Below are 25,757 nucleotides of genomic sequence, written 5' to 3'. Positions count from 1 at the left end.
GACACAGCTTTTCCCACTGTGAGGTAAAGGCGTCCACAACCCTCATCTCATAGCTGGAAGGCCTAACCCTAGGGTGATAGTGTTTGAAGGTGGAACCTTTGAAGGTGATCCCAGGATTATTGTTCTAAAACAAAACAAAATACCTCAGAGAGTTCCTTACCACAAGAAGAACCAGAAGAAGAGAGCTCACTAGACCTCATCACATCTGCTGGACCCTTGATCTCAGACTTGCCAGGCTCTGAAACTCTGACAAATCATAATTTTTGGTTAAGACTCCACCCCACCCCAACGCTATGGTGTTTTTGTTATCTGCTTGATGTTTGTAATCTGGAGGAACTAAGACATTTTCTAATTTTAGACAGATTTGTCTTATATTAAATACTTGACTTCATAGATGCGATGCTGATGGCCTAAGATTTTCATACTTATCAATAATTACAACAAAAATGTTATAACAATGTAGACTTTACCAATATGATTTCCATGATAAAGACTGCTATGGACAAGCAAAATCACTAAAAATCTTAGCTAAAATGACTTTATTCTAAAAAGAAATGAGGGTTTGTATGCTTATTAAGTTTCCTTTCTGAATATTTATTTAAAAATTTCTCTAGATACTAACCACTGGTTGTTAGTATAGAACCAGAAGTCACTTCCTTAAGACTTGAGCTTAAGACCAACAGTATTTAATACAGACAATAAACAGTCCACTGGAAAGATGAGCGTGTGCTCATTGAGAGATCCATGTTCTGAGAAGAACAGAAAACAACAGAACTGAGCATCTACTGTAATCACTACCTTCACAAATTAGGTTGTAAAATAACATAATTTTAAGAGAGTAGAGTAGAAGCCAGAGGCTGTATGAGGTTCCACACAGCTTGGCCACTCACTTTACACAAAATAGGTTTTCTGTCTCACAACAACAGCCTCATAGACACTTGTCCACATTCTTTGATTAACACAGAATAGTTGCAAAATAAATTTATTCACTTTGGGAACAATTTTATTTAACCTTTCTTTCCGATGATTGTTTTCAATTATTTCCACTGTGCTCTTAAATGTATTACTCGTATTTTTAAACAGATATCACTTCTTCAAGTCAAAAACAAGACATTTTGTAGGTCAGTACTAGACCAGGAAGCCTGGTGGTGGTGTTTCGGTTGTCAGTGGTAGAGCACATGTTGACGGTGTGCACAGTCCTGAATTCAAACTCAAGCACTGAAATCAAGAGCAAAAGCCACAGTGTTTTAATCTTTGCAGCTTTTTAGTTCCATTCAGAAAACCCCATACCTTGCCACAGAGATTATATATACCCTATGTCTATGCACCAAAGCAAAGTGGGACACCTAGTGTCTCTTTAGCAGATGGTGAAATCTCATCCATACATAAACTGGAGTATTATTCATCTGTGAAGAAACATGAAATCACTAAATTGGCAGGAAGATTCATGAACTCAGAATTATTATATTATCCAGGGCCACCCATTCTCAGAAAGAATAAAATGCTGCATAACAACTCTCATATGTAGATTGAGTCTGTAGTGTACACATACATGTATGAGCAAGGGTGGGTACTGAAGGGAAAAGTATCAGTTGAAGACCCTCAAGACAAAGGAGTTATTTGCCCAGAGGGATAGACGACAGGAAATAAGAGACAAAGATAGGAGATAGAGGACAAGGAAGAATTGGAAGGGACAAGGGAGAGAGGTCGGGGAAATCTGTCCCTGAGGGACAATGGACTGCATCTGGTTAGGAAAACCTGACACATAGGAAAACATCCATTTATAAAGGTACAGGAGGAAACCCCTGTTCCTTCATGTTAGGATGAAGGATTTAATTTTAATTGGGCATGTTAATTAAGAGAACCAAAAGGGGGTTCTGACTGCTGCACTTAAATACTTTGATAGTTGGACTTTGATCGGCAGCCTCAGGAGGAGGAAGTGGTCAAATACAGGAGGAGATCTTGGTGGCGAGCTTTTGGAATGCGATCTAATGGTTTTTAGCCAGGCAGAGGATACCAAGAGGAAGTAGGAGAGAAGGGTTTGCCGTGGTGGAAGACGGCCAGGGTCCCTCAGGTACAGTATAACGCGTGGAAAGGAGAAAAGGAGAAGAAAGGGTGGTGTCAGCTGAGGTGGAAGGACAGGATACAGGCCAAGGACACACTAGGCAGGAGGAAGCAAATTTATTATTATCTAGTGTTAACTCTCGGGGATCTTTTGTGGTTTTGTTTGTTGTTGGCTTTGGTTAGGTTTTGATTTTTTTGTATGCTGGAAATGTTTAAAAGAATATACTTGATAGCAAAATCATAAAATCCTAGGTGAAGTTCTTTTAGCCCTATAGACTCTGGTTCTGGGTGTTTGTTCAAGTGGCTATGTTAATCTAATGGTGTGATTTTTATTTGCACATTCAATACAATAAAGTGATTTTTATTTTTTAGAAACATATTAAATTGTCATAAGGTATACAAATCTCAGAATGAGTCATTTTGACTGTCTGAACACCACAGTTTTAAAAATTAGCAGTACAGCTGTCTTTCCACCATTAGGGAGAACAAACAAGGATTACAAAGAGGGAGAGAGCGGCCTGAAAACTGAATGAACTTTAGTGCTTGTTGATATTTGCTCGACAGGGACATACCTACAACTTAAACTCACTTCACACCTGTTTCCTCACTCGCTCATATTTGCTCGACAGGGGCATACCTACAACTTAAACTCACTTCACACCTGTTTCCTCACTCGCTCATATTTGCTCGACAGGGGCATACCTACAACTTAAACTCACTTCACACCTGTTTCCTCACTCGCTCATATTTGCTCGACTGGGGCATACCTACAACTTAAACTCACTTCACACCTGTTTCCTCACTCGCTCATATTTGCTCGACAGGGGCATACCTACAACGTAAACTCACTTCACACCTGTTTCCTCACTCGCTCATATTTGCTCGACTGGGGCATACCTACAACTTAAACTCACTTCACACCTGTTTCCTCACTCGCTCATATTTGCTCGACAGGGGCATACCTACAACTTAAACTCACTTCACACCTGTTTCCTCACTCGCTCATATTTGCTCGACAGGGGCATACCTACAACTTAAACTCACTTCACACCTGTTTCCTCACTCGCTCATATTTGCTCGACAGGGGCATACCTACAACTTAAACTCACTTCACACCTGTTTCCTCACTCACTGAATGTACTTTCCATCTCAGCCTTCTGTCTGAAAACACTGACCAGAGCAAGTTAGGTCATCAGAAAGCAAAAGTCCCTGGAGACTAATATATATAACATACATGCTACCGCCCTCCACACAAACACAACACACGCTTCCCATCATAGTCGTAAATGCGAAATCTTTGACTCACATAAGCATTTCCTTAGGGTTAAGAACTGGTTGTCTAATAAAACTTTGTTTCTTAAGAAGCTTTGAAACATCCTAGGAGGAAATTTCACTTCTGAATGTAGTAGTATTGCAACATTTTTCACCCACAAACATTGTCTGGAATTGCTGAACACTGTAATTTCTGGGTGATAGAGCAACAAAAATAAATCAAATAAAGCAAAAATGTTCACCAGGGCAGTGGTGGCACACGACTTTAATCCCAGCACTTGGGAGTTAGAGGCAGGTGAATCTTTGAGTTGGAGGCCAGTCTGATCTACAGAGTGAGTTCCAGGACAGCCAGGGCTATAACACAGGAAAATCCTGTCTCAAAAAAAAAAAAAAAATCCAAGCCTTATATAAACATAATGTTAACTAATGGTGTCATTAATACATCTGTGACAAAATGAATTTCAAAACTGGCAAGAAATTATCTCAACTATTTCAATATATTTGTTACTTTTATCTAAAACCTTGGATTGAATCTCAAACAATTGTCTATTTGCATCTCTTGGAATAAAATGAGATTCTCCATCCAGGCACCTTATACATAGTAAGTAAAAAAAATTAAAAGTAACATTTTCCTTGTAGGGCAAAATTGAATTTTCTCTCTAGATTGTTTCCCGTGTGAGCACTGACGGCGTGACTTGCCACATCACCATCGGCACAGTTCCAAACTGGACACTGCTCAAGTCTGTACGCAGAGTAACCAGTGCATAACAAGTAGTTAGAATAAAGACTCTCTTTACATTTTAAAAGTTTTCTGTCTTACATATTAATTAATTCAATAAAGGACAGTAGTATCACAGTTGCAAGGATCAGCTTTGTCATAATACATTTGAATATTATGACAGAGTAATTGACATGTTAAGATCTTAGGTTCCGTGTTGAGGAAACAGGAGTAACACTCAACATTTCAGGAATGCATTAAGAATCAAACGTTCTAGCCGCGCGGAAAGGGTTAGGGTTGTACATGTAGGATAAAAACACACACAGAAGGTCTCTCTATGAGAGACTTTACATATTTGTAGATAGGGATTAAGGAAAATGAAGATGATAAAAGAGAAAACATCAACAAAATATAATTTTGCATTTGTGTTCTGGAAATCTCATACCTCATTAAGTATTTTCTGTAAAATATGTTCTATGTCATTTTTGTTTTATCAAAACTGATGAATTAAACTGGGTGATGGTGGCACACACCGTTAATCCCAGCACCTGGGAGATGGAGGCAGACAAGATAAGATCCCTGTGAGTTTGAGGCCAGCCTGGTCTACAGAGCAAGTTGCAGGACAGTCAGGGCTATGTAGAGAAATTTGTCTTGAAAATAAAACAAAAACAAAAAACAAAACTGCAGACTTAGAACAGCTGATGACTTCGAACACACAAAACTCTACTGTAAATCTCATGAGGTTCTCATTTGATCCAGGCTTCTCTAAAGAGGATAACACAGACAAGTGGATTGAAGTCTAGGTTGATCATTGCCCTGAGGATTGGTCCCTTGGCGAACACCTACTGTGAAGAGGCATACAGAAGACCCTGGTGGTTGAATGCCTCTTTAGGGACATTCAGCCACCAATGTCTCCCCTTCTGTAAAATTGTCTTTTGTTCCGCTGATGGGATGGCCCAAAGAGGATTAGTCTAAAAAACGTATACTTTCTGTACAATTACTCAGGAAGCTTCAACAGGAACACCTACTATCTTATAAGAGTTTATAAAACTCAGCTACACCCTTGGGATAAGACTGCTCCAGTCTACGGCTCTCTGAGCTGCTTCAGTCACCTGAGGTCACTTTTTTGGTGTTTTACAAGGAATACTGCTGAGGAATTACTTTTTACTCAGAGAGGAATTCATACAGTTGAAAGTTACTTATCATGGGGAAGTACTGTCCTTGACTAATATCTGAGCCTTTCAGAAGTCAGTTTGCTCTTTTGTAGATAAAACACATATCATTATTAACCCCTGTTTTGTCTGGCTTAAATAATGCCAGAGAAAATATATATGCACTTAGGCACACTGAATCCTTATATGGATTTAGGTATACCAAATCTTTTCTGATAAACAATTCAGAGTAATAATTGAATGTCTAATTCTTATATATGGTCCTAATTTTCAATTACCTGTTTAAAACCCCTTCTACTAAAAAGCCCTCAAGACTAAATATGAAACAAACATGGCTATGAAATAAAAGGGAAGACAAAAAAGAAAATTACTAGGAATATTTGAAGACAAAAGTTAAACGAAGAAACTCTGCTTTGATTTTCTCACCCTCCCTCCTATCACAAATACAAAGGCATAAGAATGGAAGTTTGCATGTTGGGAATCCTAGGTTTTGCTTAAGGGAAACCAGATCTCCCAGAGAGAGAGACTGCAGGAGTCTTCTGCACCTTCTATGTGACACACAAAGTTATACACTTAGCCAGTTAATCTATCTGTGTCTGTAGAGAGAACAAGTTTGGTTACTCTTTTTGTCAAACTGTAGGCGTACAATCCTGTTGTAGAATCAGAAAAAGTTTAGACTTCTAAGGATCTTTATATATTATCTAATGCAAGTCTTTAAACATTGCAAAGTTAATGACTTAGTAAAGGTTAAAAAGAAAGGGTTTGCATCAGTCTGTCAAAGCCAGAAAAGTTGACTTATACTCAAATTGTACTGTTTACCGTCTTAATACAAAGTAATGGCAAACAAGGTACATATACAAGCATTTCCCCTCAAAATAGTACTATTACATAAAAAACTGGGAAACAAGTGCTCATTAATAACATAATTTACTAGTACAACAACCAGATACAAATAAAAACTCGAAAGGCAACTATTTTTTTTTTAAAGAACGGATGAGTTAATAGACATTGCTTGCTGTTGTTTTTACATCACTGACCATTTTGTGGAATTTAAAGTTTTACCTGTAGTTGTGCGAAATTAGGAACTCATAAGGCTAACTGGCTGGGGAGCGCATCACTCGTTCCTGAGGTGCACAGGGGCTTCAGCTAACTGTTCTCCCAGCCTGTAGCTTATGCATTCACCCTTTCTTGGTCACAGACACCCATAGGACGGCTAAGGGTGGCTTTTAATTGGCTTATTTTTCAAACGTGCCCTGTCTAAAATTGCAACATCACTTTGCCATCAAGAAGAGCCTTCTTCACTTTGCAGGTTCGCTTTGTTTGCCACTTAGTTTTGTGCAACTGTGGGGGGAACCTACGGCTTTGCTCCTCATAGACAAGAACTCCACCACTCGGGTTTTTATTGATTTATAGGCAGGGATAAGTTTTCCAGCCTGTCCTTGCAGCTCAGACCATACAACTGCACTATTGCTTTTGTTTGCTTTTCGACAGAGTCTTGCCCTGCAATGTCCCTCAGACTGGCCTTAGAATCCTGGGTCTTAGAATTCAAGGAATAAGCCACTAACATGGTTTTCTAGGGTGATGTTAAGGTGGGAATTTACTCTGGGGGCTGCAACATGCCTTCAATTGTACTAGCCAGCTGGGCACAGGGGTTTGCAGCCAGCCTTTAAGCCTCTTAGATCACCCTCTTTCTAGCTGCAGGTTTGAAACTTCACAAATACTCAAGGGTGTGTAAAACACCCCTAAGCCTTTCCTTTTCGAGTTAAAAAGAACTTTCAGAATAACTCAAGTAAAAGACAAAGAGTTGCCATTTTTACTATGTTGATCCTACCCATCCTAGAGCATGGGAGGTCTTTCCATTTTCTGGTGTCCTCTTCAATTTCTTTCTTCAAAGACTTAAAGTTCTTGTCAAATTGATCTTTCACTTCCTTGGTTAGAGTTACCCCAAGATACTTTATGCTATTTGTGGCTATCGTAAAAGATAAAGTTTCTCTGATTTCCCTGTCTGCTTCTCTATCCTTTGTGTATAGGAGGGTGACCAATTTTTTGAGTTGATCTTGTAATCTGCCACTTCACTGAAGAGATTTAGAAGCTGTAGGAGTTCTTTGGTAGAGGTTTGGGGGTCACTAATGTACACTATCATATCATCTGCAAATATCGAAAGTTTGACTTCTTCCTTTCCGATTCAAAACCCTTGATCTCCTTATGTTGTCTTATTGCAATTGCTAGAACTTCAAGAACTATGTTGAAGAGATATGGTGAGAGTGGACAGCCTTGTCTTGTTCCTGATTTTAGTGAAATGGCTTTGAGTTTTTCGCCATTTAATTTGATATTAGCTGTTGGCTTGCTATATAGGGCTTTTATTATATTTAGGTATGATCCTTGTATCCCTAACCTCTCCAAAACCTTTATCATAAAGGGGTGTTGAATTTTGTCAAATCCTTTTGTCGCATCTAATAAACCAAAGGCAATCTATAAATTCAATGCAATCCCCATTAAAATCCCAACAAAATTTTTCACAGACCTTGAGAGAACAATAATGAACTTCATATGGAAAAACAAAAAAACCAGGTTAGCCAAAACAAGCTTATATAATAAAGGAACTTCTGGAGGCATTACCATCCATGACTTCAAACTCTATTACAGAGCTACAGTAATGAAAACAGCTTGGTACTGGCATAAAAACAGAGAAGTCGACCAATGGAATTGAATAGTAGACCCAGATACCTACAAACCTATGAACACCTGATTTTCAACAAAGGAACTAAAAGTATACAATGGAAGAAGGAAAGCATCTTCAACAAATGGTGTTGGCAGAACTGGATGTCAACCTACAGAAGAATGAAAATAGATCCATATCTATCACCATGCACAAAACTCAAGTCCAAATGGATTAAAGACCTCAATATCAATGTAAACACACTGAACCTGATAGAAGAGAAAATGGGAAGTAGTCTGTAAGACATGGGCACAGGAGACCACTTCTTACGTATAACCCCAGGAACACAGACAATAAGGGCATCATTGAATAAATGGAACCTCCTAAAACTGAGAAGCTTCTGTAAAGCAAAGGACACTGTTATTAAGACAAAAAGGCAACCTACTGATTGGGAGAAGATCTTCACCAACCTCTCATCAGACAAAGGTCTGATCTCCAAAATATACAAAGAACTCAAGAAACTAGACATTAAAATGCTAATTAACCCAATTAAAAAATGGGGCTCTGAACTGAACAGAGAATTTTCAACTGAAGAAGTTCAAATGGCCAAAAGACACTTAAGGTCATGCTCAACCTCCTTAGCGATCAGGGAAATGCAAATCAAAACCACTTTGAGATACCATTTTACACCAGTCAAAATGGCTAAAATCAAAACTACCAATGATAGCCTTTGCTAGAGAGGATGTGGAGTAAGGGGAACACTCATCCATTGCAGGTGGGAATGCAAACTTGTGCAAACACTTTGGTAAGTGTGGCGGTTTCTAAGGAAATTCGGGATCAACCTCCCTCAGGATCCAGAAATACCACTCTTGGGAATATACCCAAGAGATACCCTATCATACTACAAAAGCATTTGTTCAACTATGTTCATAGCAGCATTATTTGTAATAGCCAGAAACTGGAAACAACCTAGATGCCCCTCAATGGAAGAATGGATAATGAAAGTGTGGAAAATATACGCATTAGAGTACTACTCAGCAGTAAAAAAAAAAAAAAATCTTGAATTTTGCATGCAATTGGATGGAAATAGAATACACTATCCTGAGTGAAGTAACCCAGATCCAAAAATATGAATATGGTATGGACTCACTCATTAGTGGATTCTAGACATTAATAAAGGACATTGAGCCTATAATTTGTGATCCTAGAGAAGCTAAATAGGAAGGTGAATCCAAAGAAAAACATGTAGTAATCCTTCTGGATACTGGAAGTAGACAAGATTGCTAGGCAAAAATTGAGAGCTTGGGGGTGGGGGTGGGGTGGGGGTAAGAGGATATGGGGAGAGAGAAGTGAGAAGGGGAGGATGGGGAGAGCTTGGGGGAATGGGACGGTTGGGATGGAGCAAGAGTGGATATGGGAGCAGGGAAGTATAGATCTTAATTAAGGGAGCCATTTTAGGGTTGGCAAGCGACTGGACTCTAGAGAGGTTCCCAGGTGTCCAAGGAGAGGTCCCCAGCTTGTTCCTTGAGCAGCTGAGGAGAGGGCACCTGAACTGGCCCTATCCTATAGCCACACTGATCAATATCTTGCATATCACCATAGAACCCTCATCTGGTGATGGATGGAGATAGAGACAGAGACCCACATTGGAGCACTAGACTGAGCTCCCAAGATCCTTATGAGAAGCAGAAGGAGAGAGAACATGAGCAAGGAAGTCAGGACCGCTAGGGGTGGGCCCAACCACTGTGATGGTGGGGCTGATCTAATGGGAACTCACCAAGGCCAACTGGACTGGACTGATGGACCATGTGATCAAACCAGACTCTCTGAAAGTGACTGACAAGGAGGGCTGACTGAGAAGCCAAGGACAATGGCACTGGGTTTTGATTCTACTGCATGGACTGGCTTTGTGAGAATCTAGTCTGTTTGGATGCTCACCTTCCTAGACCTGGATGGAGTGGGGGAGGACCTTGGACTTCCCACAGGGCAGGGAACCCTGACTGCTCTTTGGACTGGAGAGGGAGGAGGAGGGGAAATGGGGGGGGGAGAGGGAAATGGGTGGAGGTAAAAATTTTTAATAATAATAATAATAAATATTTAAAAAACCAAAGGGAGTTATAAAATTTACTCTAGACTTCTAATCTCCTAATCGCACATTTCATTGTTAATATAGAATATTAATTTATCTGAAATGTACTACTCAAAAACTCTCTTCCCCAAATATTTATATTAGTGGTCACAGAAAAGGATGCAGGATGGAGTCACAGAGAGGGATGCAGGATGGAGTGTGGTCAAGTGAGGGACCTAGGATGGAGTGTAGTAGAGGCTATTACTTAAAATATCTACTCAGTTTTCCCTTTGTTCAGTGAAGATACTGAACATCACGTCAGCTTAGAATTTAGTAAGATGATACAAGTCCCTATTTGAACCAATGAATTTTTACGTAAGCAGTGCTCTTTCTATAGTCTAGTGTATAACAGCAAAATATCACTGATCATAGAGAAATATAATTATATTAAATATAATACTTGCCCATTTAGTCAATCCAGATTTTATTCCAAAAGGAATATAAATTACCACTTCTTGAAGTGGTAATTTGTTAATAAACAAAATTTTGTCATTGGGTCAAAACAATTGTGTTCTTGAAAGAAACAAGAACATGACTGGTCTGTTAAGATATTGTTTCTTATATGTAGTAAGAACTCATTTGGTTTCCTTATTAATTTAGTGTCTGGCTCGTAATCTTAAACATGGTTGTTAATAAATGAATCATTTGACCGAGAGTCAATAAGGCTAAACTAAATTATTTTCAGGTGGCCTACTTGACCAAGAAAGCTTGAAATTTCTACTCCTGATGACAAAACAGTTGATTCTATACTTTGAGACACAGTGCAATAGTACTGCAGTTGAAAACAGGTGTTATACAAAACAAACAAACAAAACAACACAAACACACACACAAATCTAGATAGGAGTCTTTGGTGTGAATATGAATCCTGACTGGGCACAATCCAGAGTGAGCTAACATAAGTACTTATTTTTGTATGTACAGTGTCTAACATATAGAAAGAACCCATTTAAAAGTGACAACTATGAGAACACAGGTAATAGTGTTTGAGACGGATCAATGCAATTAGGATTGTGGGAACTAATACCAACTCCAGTGTTAAAGTGGAGTTACATACTTTGCCTCTGTAGCAGCCTAAGACTCATTTCCAACTGAATTATCCTATCTTCTACTATAAACTGTATTTAGCCCAGACAGAACTTTCATAACAAAAAAAATTATAAGTAAACAGGATTTTAAAAAATATATACAATATTTTTAAAAAGTAGGCACAGGCATAAAATGTATTTCAAAATTATGTGTTAACAATTAGATGACAGTATATTTGCTTGGTATAGACCCACCATGGTGTTGCTGAGTTAGAGGACCGCAATGTCACCTTTGTCCTAATGGTAACTGACACATCTGCTACACAGTCTGAGTGAGCATCCAAAGTGAAGACTGGTAAAATATACAGTGACATAAAAAATGTCAACTGGCAAATAATTCAACAGTGGATAATTTTCAAATACTTAAATAATATAGTTCAGGAACTCTTTTCGAAATAATTCCTTAATATTTCACAATTCATAATAAAAGAATCACATTTTTATTTTTATTTTTCTCCACTGGTTTCTACCATAACAAGAAAGTTTATCATAGTGTTTTCTTTTCTCTTCTTTATTCTTTAATAACTGAATAAAATTAGAAATTTTAAGTCATTTTATTTATATATTGTAATATAAAATAGAGAAAATTTTTAAATGTTTTATAAAGTGCTATACTGCTTAAGTAACTAAAAATATTTTATGGTAACTATAATTTATATTTAATATAACTGCCTCACTAAAATGTAATTTTTTGACTTCTAATTTTAGTTAATGTAAATTTAAACCAACTTTAAACAACTCCTCTTATGTAATACTGCTCTGACTTGGGAGATACAGTACAGTAAAGTTCATTCTCTTCTGCTGTCATAAATTTGCACATACACTTATATTTGCATGAACACACATGAGTTTCTTTTAACTAATACTGTCATTTTTATATGACTTCCAGTTTCAGTATCACTAACAATTTAGCAAGAGATGAAACACTTCCATAACTGCAGGTACAGAATAGGGAACATGTGAGCTGAAATCTCATTCCACTCATTTATTTTCTGGTTTATCTTGAAGTCTGCAATGGGATTGAACCACATACCAACAACAGAAGAACCTGAAAATTAAAGATGTAAAAGGCAAAGTGAAATCAGACAGAAATGTAAGCATCACTAACCCAAAGCATGCATGGCTCCTCTGTGCTTGCTCGAGCTCTTGCTTGTTTTAGCTGCATTTTTTATGAACTGCAGCTCACAAAAATTTTCAAGAATTTTTGCCATTTCTTCAGTAATTGTATCCAGGTAAGATTCTTTAATGAATTGTGCCATTGAGGATGGAGCTAAAATTTCACATAGTATGTTAAAATCCTCTTTTATCATTGAATATAACGTGAGCATTGTATTTTGATATCCATGAGCAATTACTTCTAACTCTGATTCTCTGTTGTAGGAAGGAAAGGAGTTTTGCAGAAACTTAGCTAGCAGTCTCTTTTGTATGCTCTGGTACTTGGCAACCACTTCTGATTCTGGGTACAGCAGGAGGAGCTGCTGCATACATTGACTTTTCAGTTCAATTCTTTGCTGTGAATTGTTGGTCTCATTATGGCTTTCTAACCTGCTCACCAAGAAGCGTCGAAGATGTAATCGTATATCATCCCAAATAGACTTTACATCCACAGAGGAGAAATCTTCAACAGCATGCAGACATGTCCTGGAGGGGAAACAGAAAGAAGTCCCACCTAGGAGTGACAGGATTGAGATGTTGCTCTGACAGGAGAGGTCCCAGAGTAGATCCAGGATCATTTCTTCTTGATTTTCTTCATTATTCAATACATCTTGCTGATAAAAGTGAATGACAACATTAGACACGTAATTAAATCTTAGCATAACAAAAATAATTTCTAAGCACACAATTTCATAATTGATTAAAATTTAGGACGACTGTTGTATACACAACATAGTTTTGTAAGGCGTTTAGAACTGAATCAATGTTGACAGTATAGAATGTACTAAGCACTATGGACTGGCGATTTGTTCAGTTCTACCTCTGCACACGCAAATGCAGCCCTCACTATTCTCTGTAAACAACTGTAGCAAAGCTGAAAGTCAGACGTTACTAAATACAGAGCTGCTAGGAAAAAATGAGTTCTTCAGACAAAATAAAATCAAGATCAAGCCTTAATTAATTCCTGGCAGATACTTTTTATGCCTGAATGAATATACTTACTATAAAACTTCAAACAAAATAAAAATCCTTAAGATAATTCTAGAAAAAAATAATTAAATATAGTTGGTGTCTAGGAGTTACTAATAGCTGCCATTCTGAGAAATAAAATTTAATTCATTGGGAGATTTCTACTTTCATTTAAATTCATATCCTGAGAACCATGTTAAGAAAGATTTTTACTTTAAAAATTAACCTGAGAATATTTCTGTTCTCTCCAAAGAAATAACTAACTCAAACTGGGATAAAGAATTCTTCAGAAAGGCTTCCCAAAGGATGTTCCTTTAATCTTTCGGTGTTGGTAGAAAACAATGGTGGGTGTAAGAGGAATAATAAAAGAACAAAAAATGACTTTCTTCTTGGACTCTGAATTGCACATACATTCTCCATACATGATGATTTTCCTAATTATATCTATTTCAGCCACTACTGAAATTAGTTCATATTCAGTAAGGAGAAACAAGCCTATTAGAAAAGAAATGGAAGCTCCAGTGACATAAAAGTTAGTCTGGCTTTGAAATTTCTTACTGATAAAGAAAGAACAAGTATTATGTATAGTTCAGGGTTGGTCCCCATTCACTCTAAGTACGCACTTCAATGCACATTTAATGAGCTATTTTAACAATTACAGCAAATATCTATATCTTATTATAAAAAATATTTTCCCATATATTCTCTGGTTTATTCATGATATCTGAAAGCTCTAAGAGTCTAATTTCTGGATAAGGATATCCGGCGTGTGCAAGTGTGTAGTGTGTGTAGTGGGGAGCTGAGCACAGCCACGCGGCTTCATCCTCTCTGCCGGGAGCTTCTGCACATCTCTCGAGGCTCACACTACTCAGAGCTTTACACAGCTCTAGAAAGGAAATGTTCTTATAGAGTCTAGGACCCAGCAGCACTAAGGCAATTCAAAGAGTCAGAAGTGTTAGATTAGTATCTCATCTTTACATTTCTCTAAGCCAGCTAATAGTTGTAAATATTTAACCAAACTAAAACCAGTAGACTACAGAAGTTCAAGATGTGTTTTGTATGATTACTTAAAACTTGAAAATATCATTCTAAAAACCAATTTCTTACCTAATAAATAACTTTCTGTAAAGAATAGATATATAAAAATGTCATTGAGACTGACACAATTAGGATGTAAAAACAGATGTTATTTTAATTTGAATCTGTTTTAATAACATGGCTATTTGCTCAAAAATAAAATGATCAATTATGTAAAATAACAAAACATGAATTTGAGCAAAATTAAGTTGGCCACTGATTTGCAGTGAATAGAGAATGACTTCTGTGTGACAGATTAAAAGATAATTGAAATCCTTTGCTTTCAATTAAAAAAGAAAGTATTATTACATCAACATGAATGAAATGCAATACACATGGTTCCTAATAGAAATTAAAGGAATAACTATATCCATATTTATTCTGCCAGGCTCCACCTTGAAGAGGTAATGGGTGAGAAGAATTGCCTAAAAGGTTAAGCTTCAGGGCATAGAGTCTTCCTTTGTCTTCCTTGTACTACTTCATAAACATGAAAGAGACATAAAACACCAGACAAAATCTATTTTCATCTGATTCTGTCATCCTAAACCTCAAGATACTTTCCACATCTGCTTTGGTCGCTGTTTTTGATGTTAGGACAAACACAGTCCTTTTCACCCTACTAAATTAAATTAAAACCATAGCTAAAGAAATTCTGCTTCCTAAAAACTGTGCTGTTTCTATGACAATCTGTTTTTGTAACCTAGCCACCCCTGTGGATGTCGGTTTAATAATAACTATTCTTGTTGAAGGTCAACCAAAAAACTTCCCTCAAATGGGCAGCTGGCAATAACGAGTGAACATCAATTAACAGTGGCCTTGTATACATTTCTGCTTCCACTGAAACAGAACGAAGTGGGTATTATTGTAAGTTAGAATACAGAGAATGAGAGGTGTGGGCACACACACCTCAGATACAAACAAGGGGCTCTTACTGTCTTTGATTTGAGCACAGAGAAAATTAACATTGGGGAAAAACACAAAGTCTAATAATCTGAACTTCTTGGGAGACAACTGAGGATCATATCGGCGTGTTCTGCATCAGCATGCTGCACACCACATTACACGTCACCCAGGAAGGAGGATATTTAACTTCCATTTCCATACAATTTACTATGGTGCTAAAATTTTTAAAATAAATTATAGAATTTGGCAGGGGAAGAAATAGAATCCAAAAACAAAAAGACAAAAACATACTCACAAACCAAAACCCCTCCATAAGACAGGATATTACCAATGCAATAAACATTTACGTATTGTAATTCAACCAGTTGTATTCCATGCTCCCCACTCTACCATAAAACAACATTTTTTTTTACCATTATTTTGAGGAATGCTATCAAATCTCCGTGGGAAATAGATGGTGACTTAGAGAAATTATAATTATAGCTAGCCAGCCATTTGAGGCAGTCAGTTGTTGTCTGCAGTTGCACATCCGGACAAAGTTTGTTTACTTCACACTGTATTTCTTCAATGCAATGCTCTATGCTACAAAGAAGAAAAATAATTATTTTGGTAGGATGTAGGTAATACCATCTCACAATATCATAGATTCTTAAATGTTTACATGGTATATGACTGAACACAATCTAAACATACAACTTTATAGACTATCCACATGATGTTAAAATCACAAGAAATGGTTATTATTCATTTTCATCCAGAGTTGGAAATAGTTCAAATTTTTATAGAAATACTGTATTTGGAGAAATAGTAAATATCCAACTATTTGCATTAAAGTATGCATGAGGCCCAGATGCAGAGCTATAAGGGCACTGCTGACCGTAAACAGAAGCAGAGAGCACACCCAATGGCTGTGGAACTCAGAGCCGTACATCACATGACAAAAGACCAAGGATGAGGCATGGAAGACTGCAATCAATGCAACAGTAAAACTCAAGAAGCATTTATAGACAGCTTCAGATTTAAAACACCATCTACACAGTATTAGTACAGTTAAATACTTATGTTGACATCCAGCTTATGACAAAACTAAAATACATAAAAAGGCTGGAAGAAAACAAATGTTAATAGATATATATGTGATAATTGGATGAAGTTTAAATTTTACCTTTTCTCTATTTTATAAGTTTATACAGCACAAAGATGAGATGCCTTACTTACAAAAAAGTTTTTAAAAATACATATTAAATATTATATATATATATCTGTTTAAAATTTCTACTCATAAATACACTGTTATATGAATATCCATATATAATTTTTTATATCTATGCTTACAAATTTTCTATGGGGCAAACTGATGACCCACATGATGGTGGAATATCTAAAGTACAAGAACAAGAATGCTTATAAAAACAGATTACTTTGACTGAATTCACCCAAGTCTAACAGTAGTGCAACTTTCTCTTAATGCTATCAAGGAAGATTGTTAGTAAAAAATAAAGTTACTGCTTTGAAAGGAGTAATAAATAATTAAAAATTAAAATTAATAATTGTTATTAATTATAGGTTCCACATGATAAGACCTTGTGGGGTTTAGTAGCCAAGTTCTTCTTATTAAAATTCATGCTTATGTTCCATGTCCCTGAAATTTATTAGGTATGGGTTGGCAGAGTAAAGCTTTCCAGGAGACTTCTGGACATGAGTGAATTTAAATGAAGTTACCTGAAAAAAAATAAATAAATTCTGAAAATCAAAGAGCACTTTCTTGAAAACCAAGAACTTAAAAGAGGACTTTCCTGAGGGGACGATAGTGCTCAGCTCTAGGTCTGCTGAGAGACTGACCCGCCCTTTCTTACTTACTGAAGCATTCCCATGGACCCAAGAAGCATGATGCTTTAGGCATACATCTCAACTCTGGATACATGGTATCAAAAGTTTGTATTGTAGGGTCCTCCAGAGCCTCCTTCAGGGAAACCTGATAAAGCGCAGCAGCGGGACACAGTTCCCTCAGCTCGCACTCCGCCTCTCAGCTTATCTGCAGGATATCAACGTGGGAGGAGGCCAGGAATGATGCTGAAAAGTGTGGAAAGCCTCCACAGTGTTGGGCACTTCAGTAATTTGTCCAAACACTGATAAAGGGACTAGGCAGACGTAACCAGGGGCATCCCTCAGTGCTAGGAACTAAAAAGCTGCACTTGCTTTCACTTGATTGAGCTTTCAGCCGCTATGAAATTATCTTGTCAGTCTGTCATTCACAGACCATGCATCTTGTTTTAAAAACGCAATTATTTGATTTCATATCGACTTATATAAAAGGTTATGTTCAAATTCTAGGCTCCCAATGAAGTATGTAACCTTACCTAACATTATCTTATCTGAGATCAAAATTAAACAAAAATAAATAAATTTAAACATCTCAAAGGTAGTATTTTTGAAGACTGCATTTCAAATATTTTCAAGTACGTATAGGAATCCTGTCAATGGATCTTAGTCTAAGTTTTCTTAAATACCATAAGTTATTATTTTGAATTAAATACTTAACTGTAGAATTACTCAAAATCTCCTTTAATAGGAAAGTCAGTTAAGAAAACATTATAAATATAATTCAAAGAATAGTAATACAATTAGCATATTTATTGCTAGAACTCAAATATTACCACAAAATTTAAAAAGTCTGACCTCTTTAAATAGCCACAAAACTCAAATTGACAACATGATCTGCTTTAGTGAGATATTTTTACAGCACTTTTCTACCTATTTTTGTATTTTTTTTCTATTTTTCACTGGAAAAATAAATATTTTTATATCACTATCCCACCTATAGAATAATTGAGAAAAAGAATTATGAATTTAAAGCAGAATTACACTTTCAAGCATGAAATCTGTAACAAAGCTAATCTTGATTAAGAGGTAAATCAGAAAGGACACAGCACAGCAAGGCTCAGGAAAACACTGAAAGTGTTCCTTACATGCTGCATCTTGCCATGGCGAGGGCTGAAATCATGTGGAATGAACACATGAGGAAACGTTCTAGAACAGTCCCCACTGCTCTCTCTGGCAGGGACAGGGTGGAAGGAGTCAAGGCTAGGAGAAGTGTGCAGGACCTCTGGCTGGACTGATAGGATCTTCTTTTCAAACTGGAAACAGAGCGCACAGTTGTACACTCACACTGCAGTACACCACGCCTCTTAATGTTTAAACATTTCTTTTTTTGACCAATTTATTTATAATTGTGTGGGTGGGGGTGTGTGCCAGAGTTTATATCAGAATATAATTTGAGAGAAGCAGTTTCTCCTTCCACTGTGACTTCTGTAAATATATCTTAGGTCATTGTACTTAGGAAGGAAGATCTTGCACCTGCTGAGTCATTTCTCCAAACCCGTTTTCAATATTTCTTAATAAATCTGTACCTTGTACTTTAATTTCAATGATTTACTTATCCATGTTAATAATGTGCACAGATGGGTACATTTCAAGAGTAGTTAGTTCATGAATAAATTTAGGAACCACTTTAATGATGCAGCATCAAAATGCTTTCCAAGATTTTTTTAATTTACATGTTGTATGCAGGTCTAACCAAGCTTGTGTGCACCACATACATACAAAGAGACTGTAGAAGCTAAGAGAGGGTATCAGATATCTTGGAACTACAGTGACAGGTTTGGTGTGTTGCTTTATGTGGGTTCTAGTAACGAACCCTAGGTCCTCTTGAAGAACACTACATGTTTCTCATTCAACATTCACTCCTAGATTTCTTTACTTTAAAAAAGACTTAATTAATGGAGGTATTGTATCTGGTAGACACAATAGGGGCTGGAATATATACTAGGGATGTGTACAGCATGACACTGTCCTGTCCCTAAAGGAACTCTGTCTAGCTAGACAGAGCTGCTAGTAAATAACCACAATCCAGTAACACTTGATGAAGAGACAAGTACACAAGATGTAGTGTACAGTACACTACGGAAGCACAGAGGAAGGAGCCCCTAAATGTGCCTATAAGAAGTATTGGAATGATTTGTCCTGGTAGAAGACAAAAGGTCATTGAACTATAAGAAAGAGAGAAATTACAACATAAATTCTTATTACCTAAGTCTGAGCTCATGTAAAAGATTCTGCAAGATTTAAAATTCAATCTTTTTAATCAAGTCATAAAATAGTTTAAAAAAAAAAGAAAGTAAAACTTACCAAAAAAAAAACCATTTAAGACATAAGGTTAAAATATATGTATATATGTTTTCATTGTTAGAATACTTTTTTCAGTGTTATTAGTTCTTTCAAATTTTTATACAATATATTTTAATCTTATATACCCCTTCTGCCAGGCCCATCCCTCCGTTGACCCACCCAACTTTGTGTCCTCTATTTTTTTAAGCACCTAAAGTAGATTTTGTGCTGTGCATATACTTCACTAGAGTACAGTCAACCAACCAGGACTGTCCTCTCTCAGCAGCCATCAATTGTCAATAGCTTCAAAGCAAGCAATGAAACTTTGTCCCCACCTCCTCCACCAAATGCTCCATGCTGAGAGGTTTTTGTCTGGCTGTCATATTGCTGTGAGTTTATGTGTGCAGCATGCCTCCTGTGTCCAGAAAACATTGTGATTCTGTGTTAATCACTACTGAGTCACAGGACACAGAAATTAACCACCCAGAAGCTACAGCTTAACTGGATAGCTTTCACAGTGCTGAAAGGTGCTGTTCACATGACCGAGGACGACAGCAATCATCAGCTCAGAGCTCACCCTGGCAGGGGACAACAATCAGCCTGACAAGACATGCCCATTTGTACAACAGTGGCTCTAATGTCATGGAGAAACTAAAAACTTGCTGCTTTGGAGTCAAGCCCGGCTCCACAAGATGAAACCCATATCTTTCACTGCTACTGTGGCCAAGAATCGATAGTCATAGGCACTAAGGGAGACCCTATGATTCCAGTTCTGCTAAGTAGCCATAGTAATAAAACTAACTCCTCATGACTCATTGTTATATCGACAATTTAATGCATCTGTCAAAACTCATCAAAGAAGCATATTTTTTTTTCAGGCAGTGCCAATTAATACAGAATGATAAAACATTTTCAAATTTTTATTACATAATTCCTGGAAGAAGGCATATAGTAATCTCAAAAATTATTATTTTCATTGTGTATTTTTAACTTTTTAAATTAAAATAGAATTGTATCATCTTTCCCCTTCCTTTTCCTCCCTCCAGACCCTTTCATGACTCCCCACTCTCAAATTGATAGCCTCATCTTTATTATGTTAGAAACACACACATATGTACACACACACACACACACACACACACACACACACCCCTGTGTGTACAAATATATGAATAGGACCTGATGTGTCATCCCTTTTTGCTGTTTGTTTTATGGTCTCATGGCTGACAACTTTGTATTGGATAATAAATATAACTATCCTTCATCAAAGAAACTTTTCTACACAGCAAATGGGGACCATTACAGAAAACCACACCTGAATACAATGCAGAGATCAAGAGATTATGGGAAGATCAGCCCCAACAGATACATCTATATCATAGCCTGGCATCTATGGATCAAGGAACGTCTAGGAGAAGAAGCAGAGTGTAAGAGCTAGAGTACCAAGAAGTCGTCTGTGCAACAGCCTGTCCTAGAAATGCTGCATCAAGAAGATCAGAACAACAGCAATATCAAAAGACAAGAGAACACAGAGAAGTTCATGGGTCCCATCTATAGACAACTATGGCTGCAGGGAGAAGGAGAATCAGCCTCACCCAGTGATGAGCCTCCTTACTGATTATGAAAGAAATCAAAACATTTATGTTGAATTGTATTTATTTCAAAAAGGTTTTATTTATTTTATTTTCAGAATGTTATAACTATTCTTTTTAGGAGGGGAAAACACCCTCAATACCATATTTCTTGCAAGGTGTTTCTACAGGCCAGTGATGTGGGATAGCAACAGGCTATGGTTGGTACCATCTAATACACTGGAGAGAGAATAGGAAATTAGAGAAAGTCACTCAGGGTCAGCAAACTGCTCCTTCAGAGCAAGTGAGCCTGTTGCTGCTTCCATCACCCACAAACATCAGACTCTAGCCTTCTTCAGGCCTTCACTACCCATCAGAAACTCTCCACAGAGCTTTAGCCCAGACTGGCTCTCTATGTTCAAAGGCCTCCGGGGCTGAGCAGCTGTTAGGCTCTCTAATTCTGCAACAGGCAGAGAGTCTTCAGTGAATTAGTAAAGCTCTAATCCCATACATCAGGCTTTAAAAACAATCTTCTTTCCTAAGGTTATGCTGAGTTTATCCAATGAAACAGGTATTTTTAGGAGACCTTAGTCCTCTAAGACTCAGAAGACTCACACCAGTCTTTCTCTTGCTGCTCTCAGCTTGGCTTACAGAATGTAAAGCTTAAAAATATAAAGGAAACTTTAAAAATTGTCAAACATCTAAAATGGTCACGTTATTGAATCAAGTTCTTAACAATGGACAAAGGCATAAGGGTAGCTGAAGATACACAGGGAGGGCAATGGATTAAGGAGAGCACCATCCTAGGCACGCAAAATAACAAAGCTAATAGAAATAGAAAGATTTCAGAAAACATACCCCCACAGGCCTACGTGTTTGAACACGTGGACCTAATGTGCACAAACGAGTCCAGAACAATGGAAATAATAACAGACATGTCCGTGGAGCTATCTAGGGGGACTAGGGATGTGCTTTTGTTAGAGGAGTTCGAGTGTGAGAAAGACTGACTGACATCTTCTTCAGTCTTTCTACTCAGTGTCACCTCTGCCTACAGGGAGCACCAGACTTCAAGTCACTAGGATGACTGGAGGAAGTTAAAAAGTGGGAACTCTGATTGGGCCAGAGAAAGTTGAGGCAACTGGAACACTTAAGCCCAGTATCTGGGTCAGGAGAAGAGTGATACAGATGGCCTGGTCAGAGGAGACAATGTGGCTCTATAATGTGTGACTAGATTTCAGCAGTAAAGAAACAGGTGGCCCTTCCTGTTTGCTTTCCATGCAGCATGGTCTTACTTAGTAAGCTGAGAGATTTGATAGGAATGCTACCATACAGCATAAGAAGTCCAAAACAAACTGCAAACACAGGAGCAAAAACTACTCTTTCTTCTTGATACTATTAGATAAAGGACAAAATATTACCAGGATTACAATAATAAGATAGTATTCTTCAAAATGACGTTCATTTTATGTAATCTACTACAGAGATAAAACATACAAATTCAGTACACCATTAGATCAATGGCTTTTTCATATGAAATCCAAAGTCTGTAGATTATTTAAGATTTCTTTTGGTTACTTCCTCTTTCTAGACCTGTAAACTCTAAAGAAAAAATTTTAAGTAAAGTGAAAATATTAGCCATGTGAAATGTAAGTGGATATATGAGGTATATATCCTCTTATGGTTAAATTATACAAAGCATTTATGCAATATTCTCTCACAAAATCCTTGCTCCATCTCATCTCCTATTCCCTGAACTAAGATAAAGGTATTCTCCCAGGCAACACTTCTTGGGTTTTCCTGAGATGAAAGCAGTAGACAATTGTATCAGTGTCAGCAAAATTAGATCCAAGAACTACATACAAGTTGTCCATAATTAGAAAACAGAAAAATAAAATAAGTCTTTAAATATAACACTATCTGTCTAATGTTCTGTCCCTCTATATCTCTTAAACTAGTAAGTCCAGTCAGCTCAAAACCGTTTAAAGGCTTTGTGCAACTTTCTTATTCAACTGTTTGTGGGTATAATCCACAGTCCTCATTCATGCAGGGTATTAACACTATTCAACTGTTTGTGGGTATAATCCACAGTCCTCATCCATGCGGGGTATTTACACTTTTGTTATTAGTTGTGATATGCGTTTAAAGTAAATAATTCGTTGGTACTGACTTCTATCCCCAAAAGTACAAGTCACATAGTTTTAGTTTGAATGGAAACAAAGAAGTTAACATGAGAATGACCTTAGGAAATGACTGCCTCTCTTGAAAGGCAGGTGAAGGTTCAGTGACCTCTGGGCACACTGGTCCATTCTGGTGAATCACTGCTGTGGGAAGGTGAAAGACCCTGTGGCTCATAAAACTTGATGATATTAAGTAGAAGGAAAAGGAATTCACACTTACATTGTCAGGGTCACTGTAAGAAATACAGCTTGGAAAATTCAAGCATAAGAAAAAATACTGTATTTAAGACTGAATTGCTAATGTTCTTTTTCTTCTAAAAGTAATGTGGAAAACCCATATCATACAGATGTTCATTACTCATTCAATGTGCACCATCAGGAGATAAATACAAATGTTAGAATACGAAATACCAAGGGCAATTCAACTCTGAAGTGTAAGTGTGGCATAACTGATTCGGCATGACATACAATTTCCTAAAAGCTATTCTGTTAGAAGGCAATACATGAGTGCATAAATGATTTATACTCTTGTGAACCATAGTTATTATTCAGTATTTTATTTTTGAAAATATATGTACTCTATACTATTATGTTTATTCTCTAGAGTATAATAAAAACATAATTGAATTTGATGAAAAATAGAGTTGATTCAAAATGTGGTATACAGCACATACAGCTACTTCCTTCTTCAATCCCTGGTGAAGATCAATGGTCACTTGAGGCTATAGGTTCATTTTTAATATAGGGGCAATAAAAGGTTTTTAATGTAAGAATTGTGTCCTATACTATGATTTTTTTTGTAAAATCAACATCAAATTTCAACTTAAATAATAAGTTATGAATGCAAAAAGTTTTGATAATTATTGTACTCTTAAATATGATTTTTATTGATCAAGTGTGGGCAAAATAGAGAACAATTTAGCAAATAATGAAGCAATATATAACAAAAAATATCATCGAGTGCCTTGCTTTGTTTTGATGGTGCCAAACCAATTACTAAAAAGGTTATTCTTTAAAAAAAATATTTCCACTAAAAATATAAGTAGCTCTGCAATTTACATAACTGGCTTGTCATCTACTTTATTTAATGTTCTTTTCATTTCTCTAGTTTATAAACTATCATAAAATACAAAACACAAAAGTTACATAACAAATTATTAAGCTAATTTAAATATCTATACTCAACAGTATGATTATATCATACATATGTTACGTTTAATATATATTAGATTATGACAAAACCAAATTCTAAATAAAAAGTTTAATTTTCCATATTGAAAAGAAAAGATTTACTTTCTCTCCTTTTTCTTAAAGCACTGGTCTTAAAAACTCCATTAAAACTATTTCTACCTTGTTTTGTATTCGGGTCTCACTACGTTGTCCCCTAGACTTACTACTATTTTTCTGTCTCTCCATTCATCATGTTGGGATTATAGGCATCCCTTGCTCTGAAATAATCCCTCTTTCAGGCTTTATTTACAGCACTTATGACCAGACACCATCATTTTATTTTGATCCTTTCACTTCAAATTTAAGTTTTGACCTTATCAGACAAGCAAGAATGCTATTTTCTAAATATATTAATGGAAATTTGGAGCTGGGCATAGTAGCTCAGGCCTTTAATTCCAGCACTTGGGAGGCAGGGGCAGGCCGATCTCTGAGTTCAAGACTAGCTTCAAAATCAGTAATCAGTATCTTTCAATATGTTAATGGTAAAAAAACATACAACAATAAAAGAGGTAATTCTGAATCTAAAGAAGATGACTTGTAAGTGAATAAAACATGGAGACAACTTAATTTAAACAGCAGCCATAGTTACCTCGCAGCATTCTGCCCCATCTGTTCACCAATGTCACTGAAGATCTGCTTAAATTCCAAATCTCCAGGAAATGAGTTTAATAGAGATTGTAGGTCAAATGAATTATGGGAATATTCATTTAAACTGTCCATTCTGTAAAAAAAAAAAAAAGAATAAAAACAAGCAAGCTATAACAAATTGAGGGATGGGGGTGGACACAGTCACCTTAAGTTGTGATGTGGTGCCAAAAGCAATCACTTCCATTTGCAGACAATGAAATAGAGGAGTTCAACAACAACGTTATCGTACATAAAGCTTGTTAAGTTTTGTTTTTAAATGTCATAATTTTCACACTTGTCTGTGGCATGAAAGCTGCGAAATGCCAAAGATAGCCCAAGCTCACTGCTACTTTTCTCACACCTGAAGGACGCAGTTCACAGTAACCATTCCTGAGGGCTTGCACAGTGATCAGTGAGCACCCATCCTTGTCACCACAGACCTGGATGCTGCACCCAGCTCGCTCTACATAGAAAAACAAACGATCTTCCAGGAGCTCGCCTAGCATTCCCTTCACAACAGTATCATTTAATTCCTCGAAATACATGCAGAGGAACTCACAGAGACTGGAAAAGCATGCACAGGACCCATACAGGTCTAAGTCCAATGGGAACCCATCACTAGGAGGAGAAGTGGACACAAGTCCCTACCCCTAGCCCAGAAACTCTCTTCAACTGATCCACTAGCAAAGAAAAAGTAGTTTCCACCAACAGAGTCTTTCTAGGTGTACAAACCAGACTTAAGGGCAAGCCCCATGCCCAGCAGTAGACAGTCAACACAAA

At 37.0% G+C, this 25,757-nt stretch overlaps 1 protein-coding gene across 6 annotated transcripts in view; it reads right to left on the bottom strand.

The window, feature by feature from the left end:
- Kiaa0825 (KIAA0825 ortholog) overlaps positions 1-25,757 on the bottom strand; it is a 460,826-nt gene that overhangs the window by 372,199 nt on the left and 62,870 nt on the right. For 5 of the 6 annotated variants that reach the window (XM_048424217.3, XM_048424236.3, XM_087896747.1 and 2 more), the window contains 3 exons: positions 24,940-25,071; positions 15,619-15,787; positions 12,210-12,870 (listed from right to left, as the gene is read on the bottom strand). In XM_048424217.3, coding sequence (XP_048280174.3) covers positions 12,210-12,870; positions 15,619-15,787; positions 24,940-25,070 — 961 coding nt within the window. In that variant the 5' untranslated portion in view covers position 25,071. Of the gene's footprint in view, positions 1-12,209; positions 12,871-15,618; positions 15,788-16,788; positions 16,928-24,939; positions 25,072-25,757 lie in introns of those variants that run through there. The other variant, XM_048424250.3, reaches the window with a different exon arrangement.

The sequence above is a fragment of the Myodes glareolus genome, chromosome 15 (assembly GCF_982192425.1).
Source record: "Myodes glareolus chromosome 15, mMyoGla1.1, whole genome shotgun sequence".
Lineage (NCBI taxonomy): Eukaryota > Metazoa > Chordata > Mammalia > Rodentia > Cricetidae > Myodes > Myodes glareolus.
The sequence above is the reverse complement of the archived record's forward strand: the minus strand, read 5'-3'. Positions and strand labels throughout refer to the sequence as shown.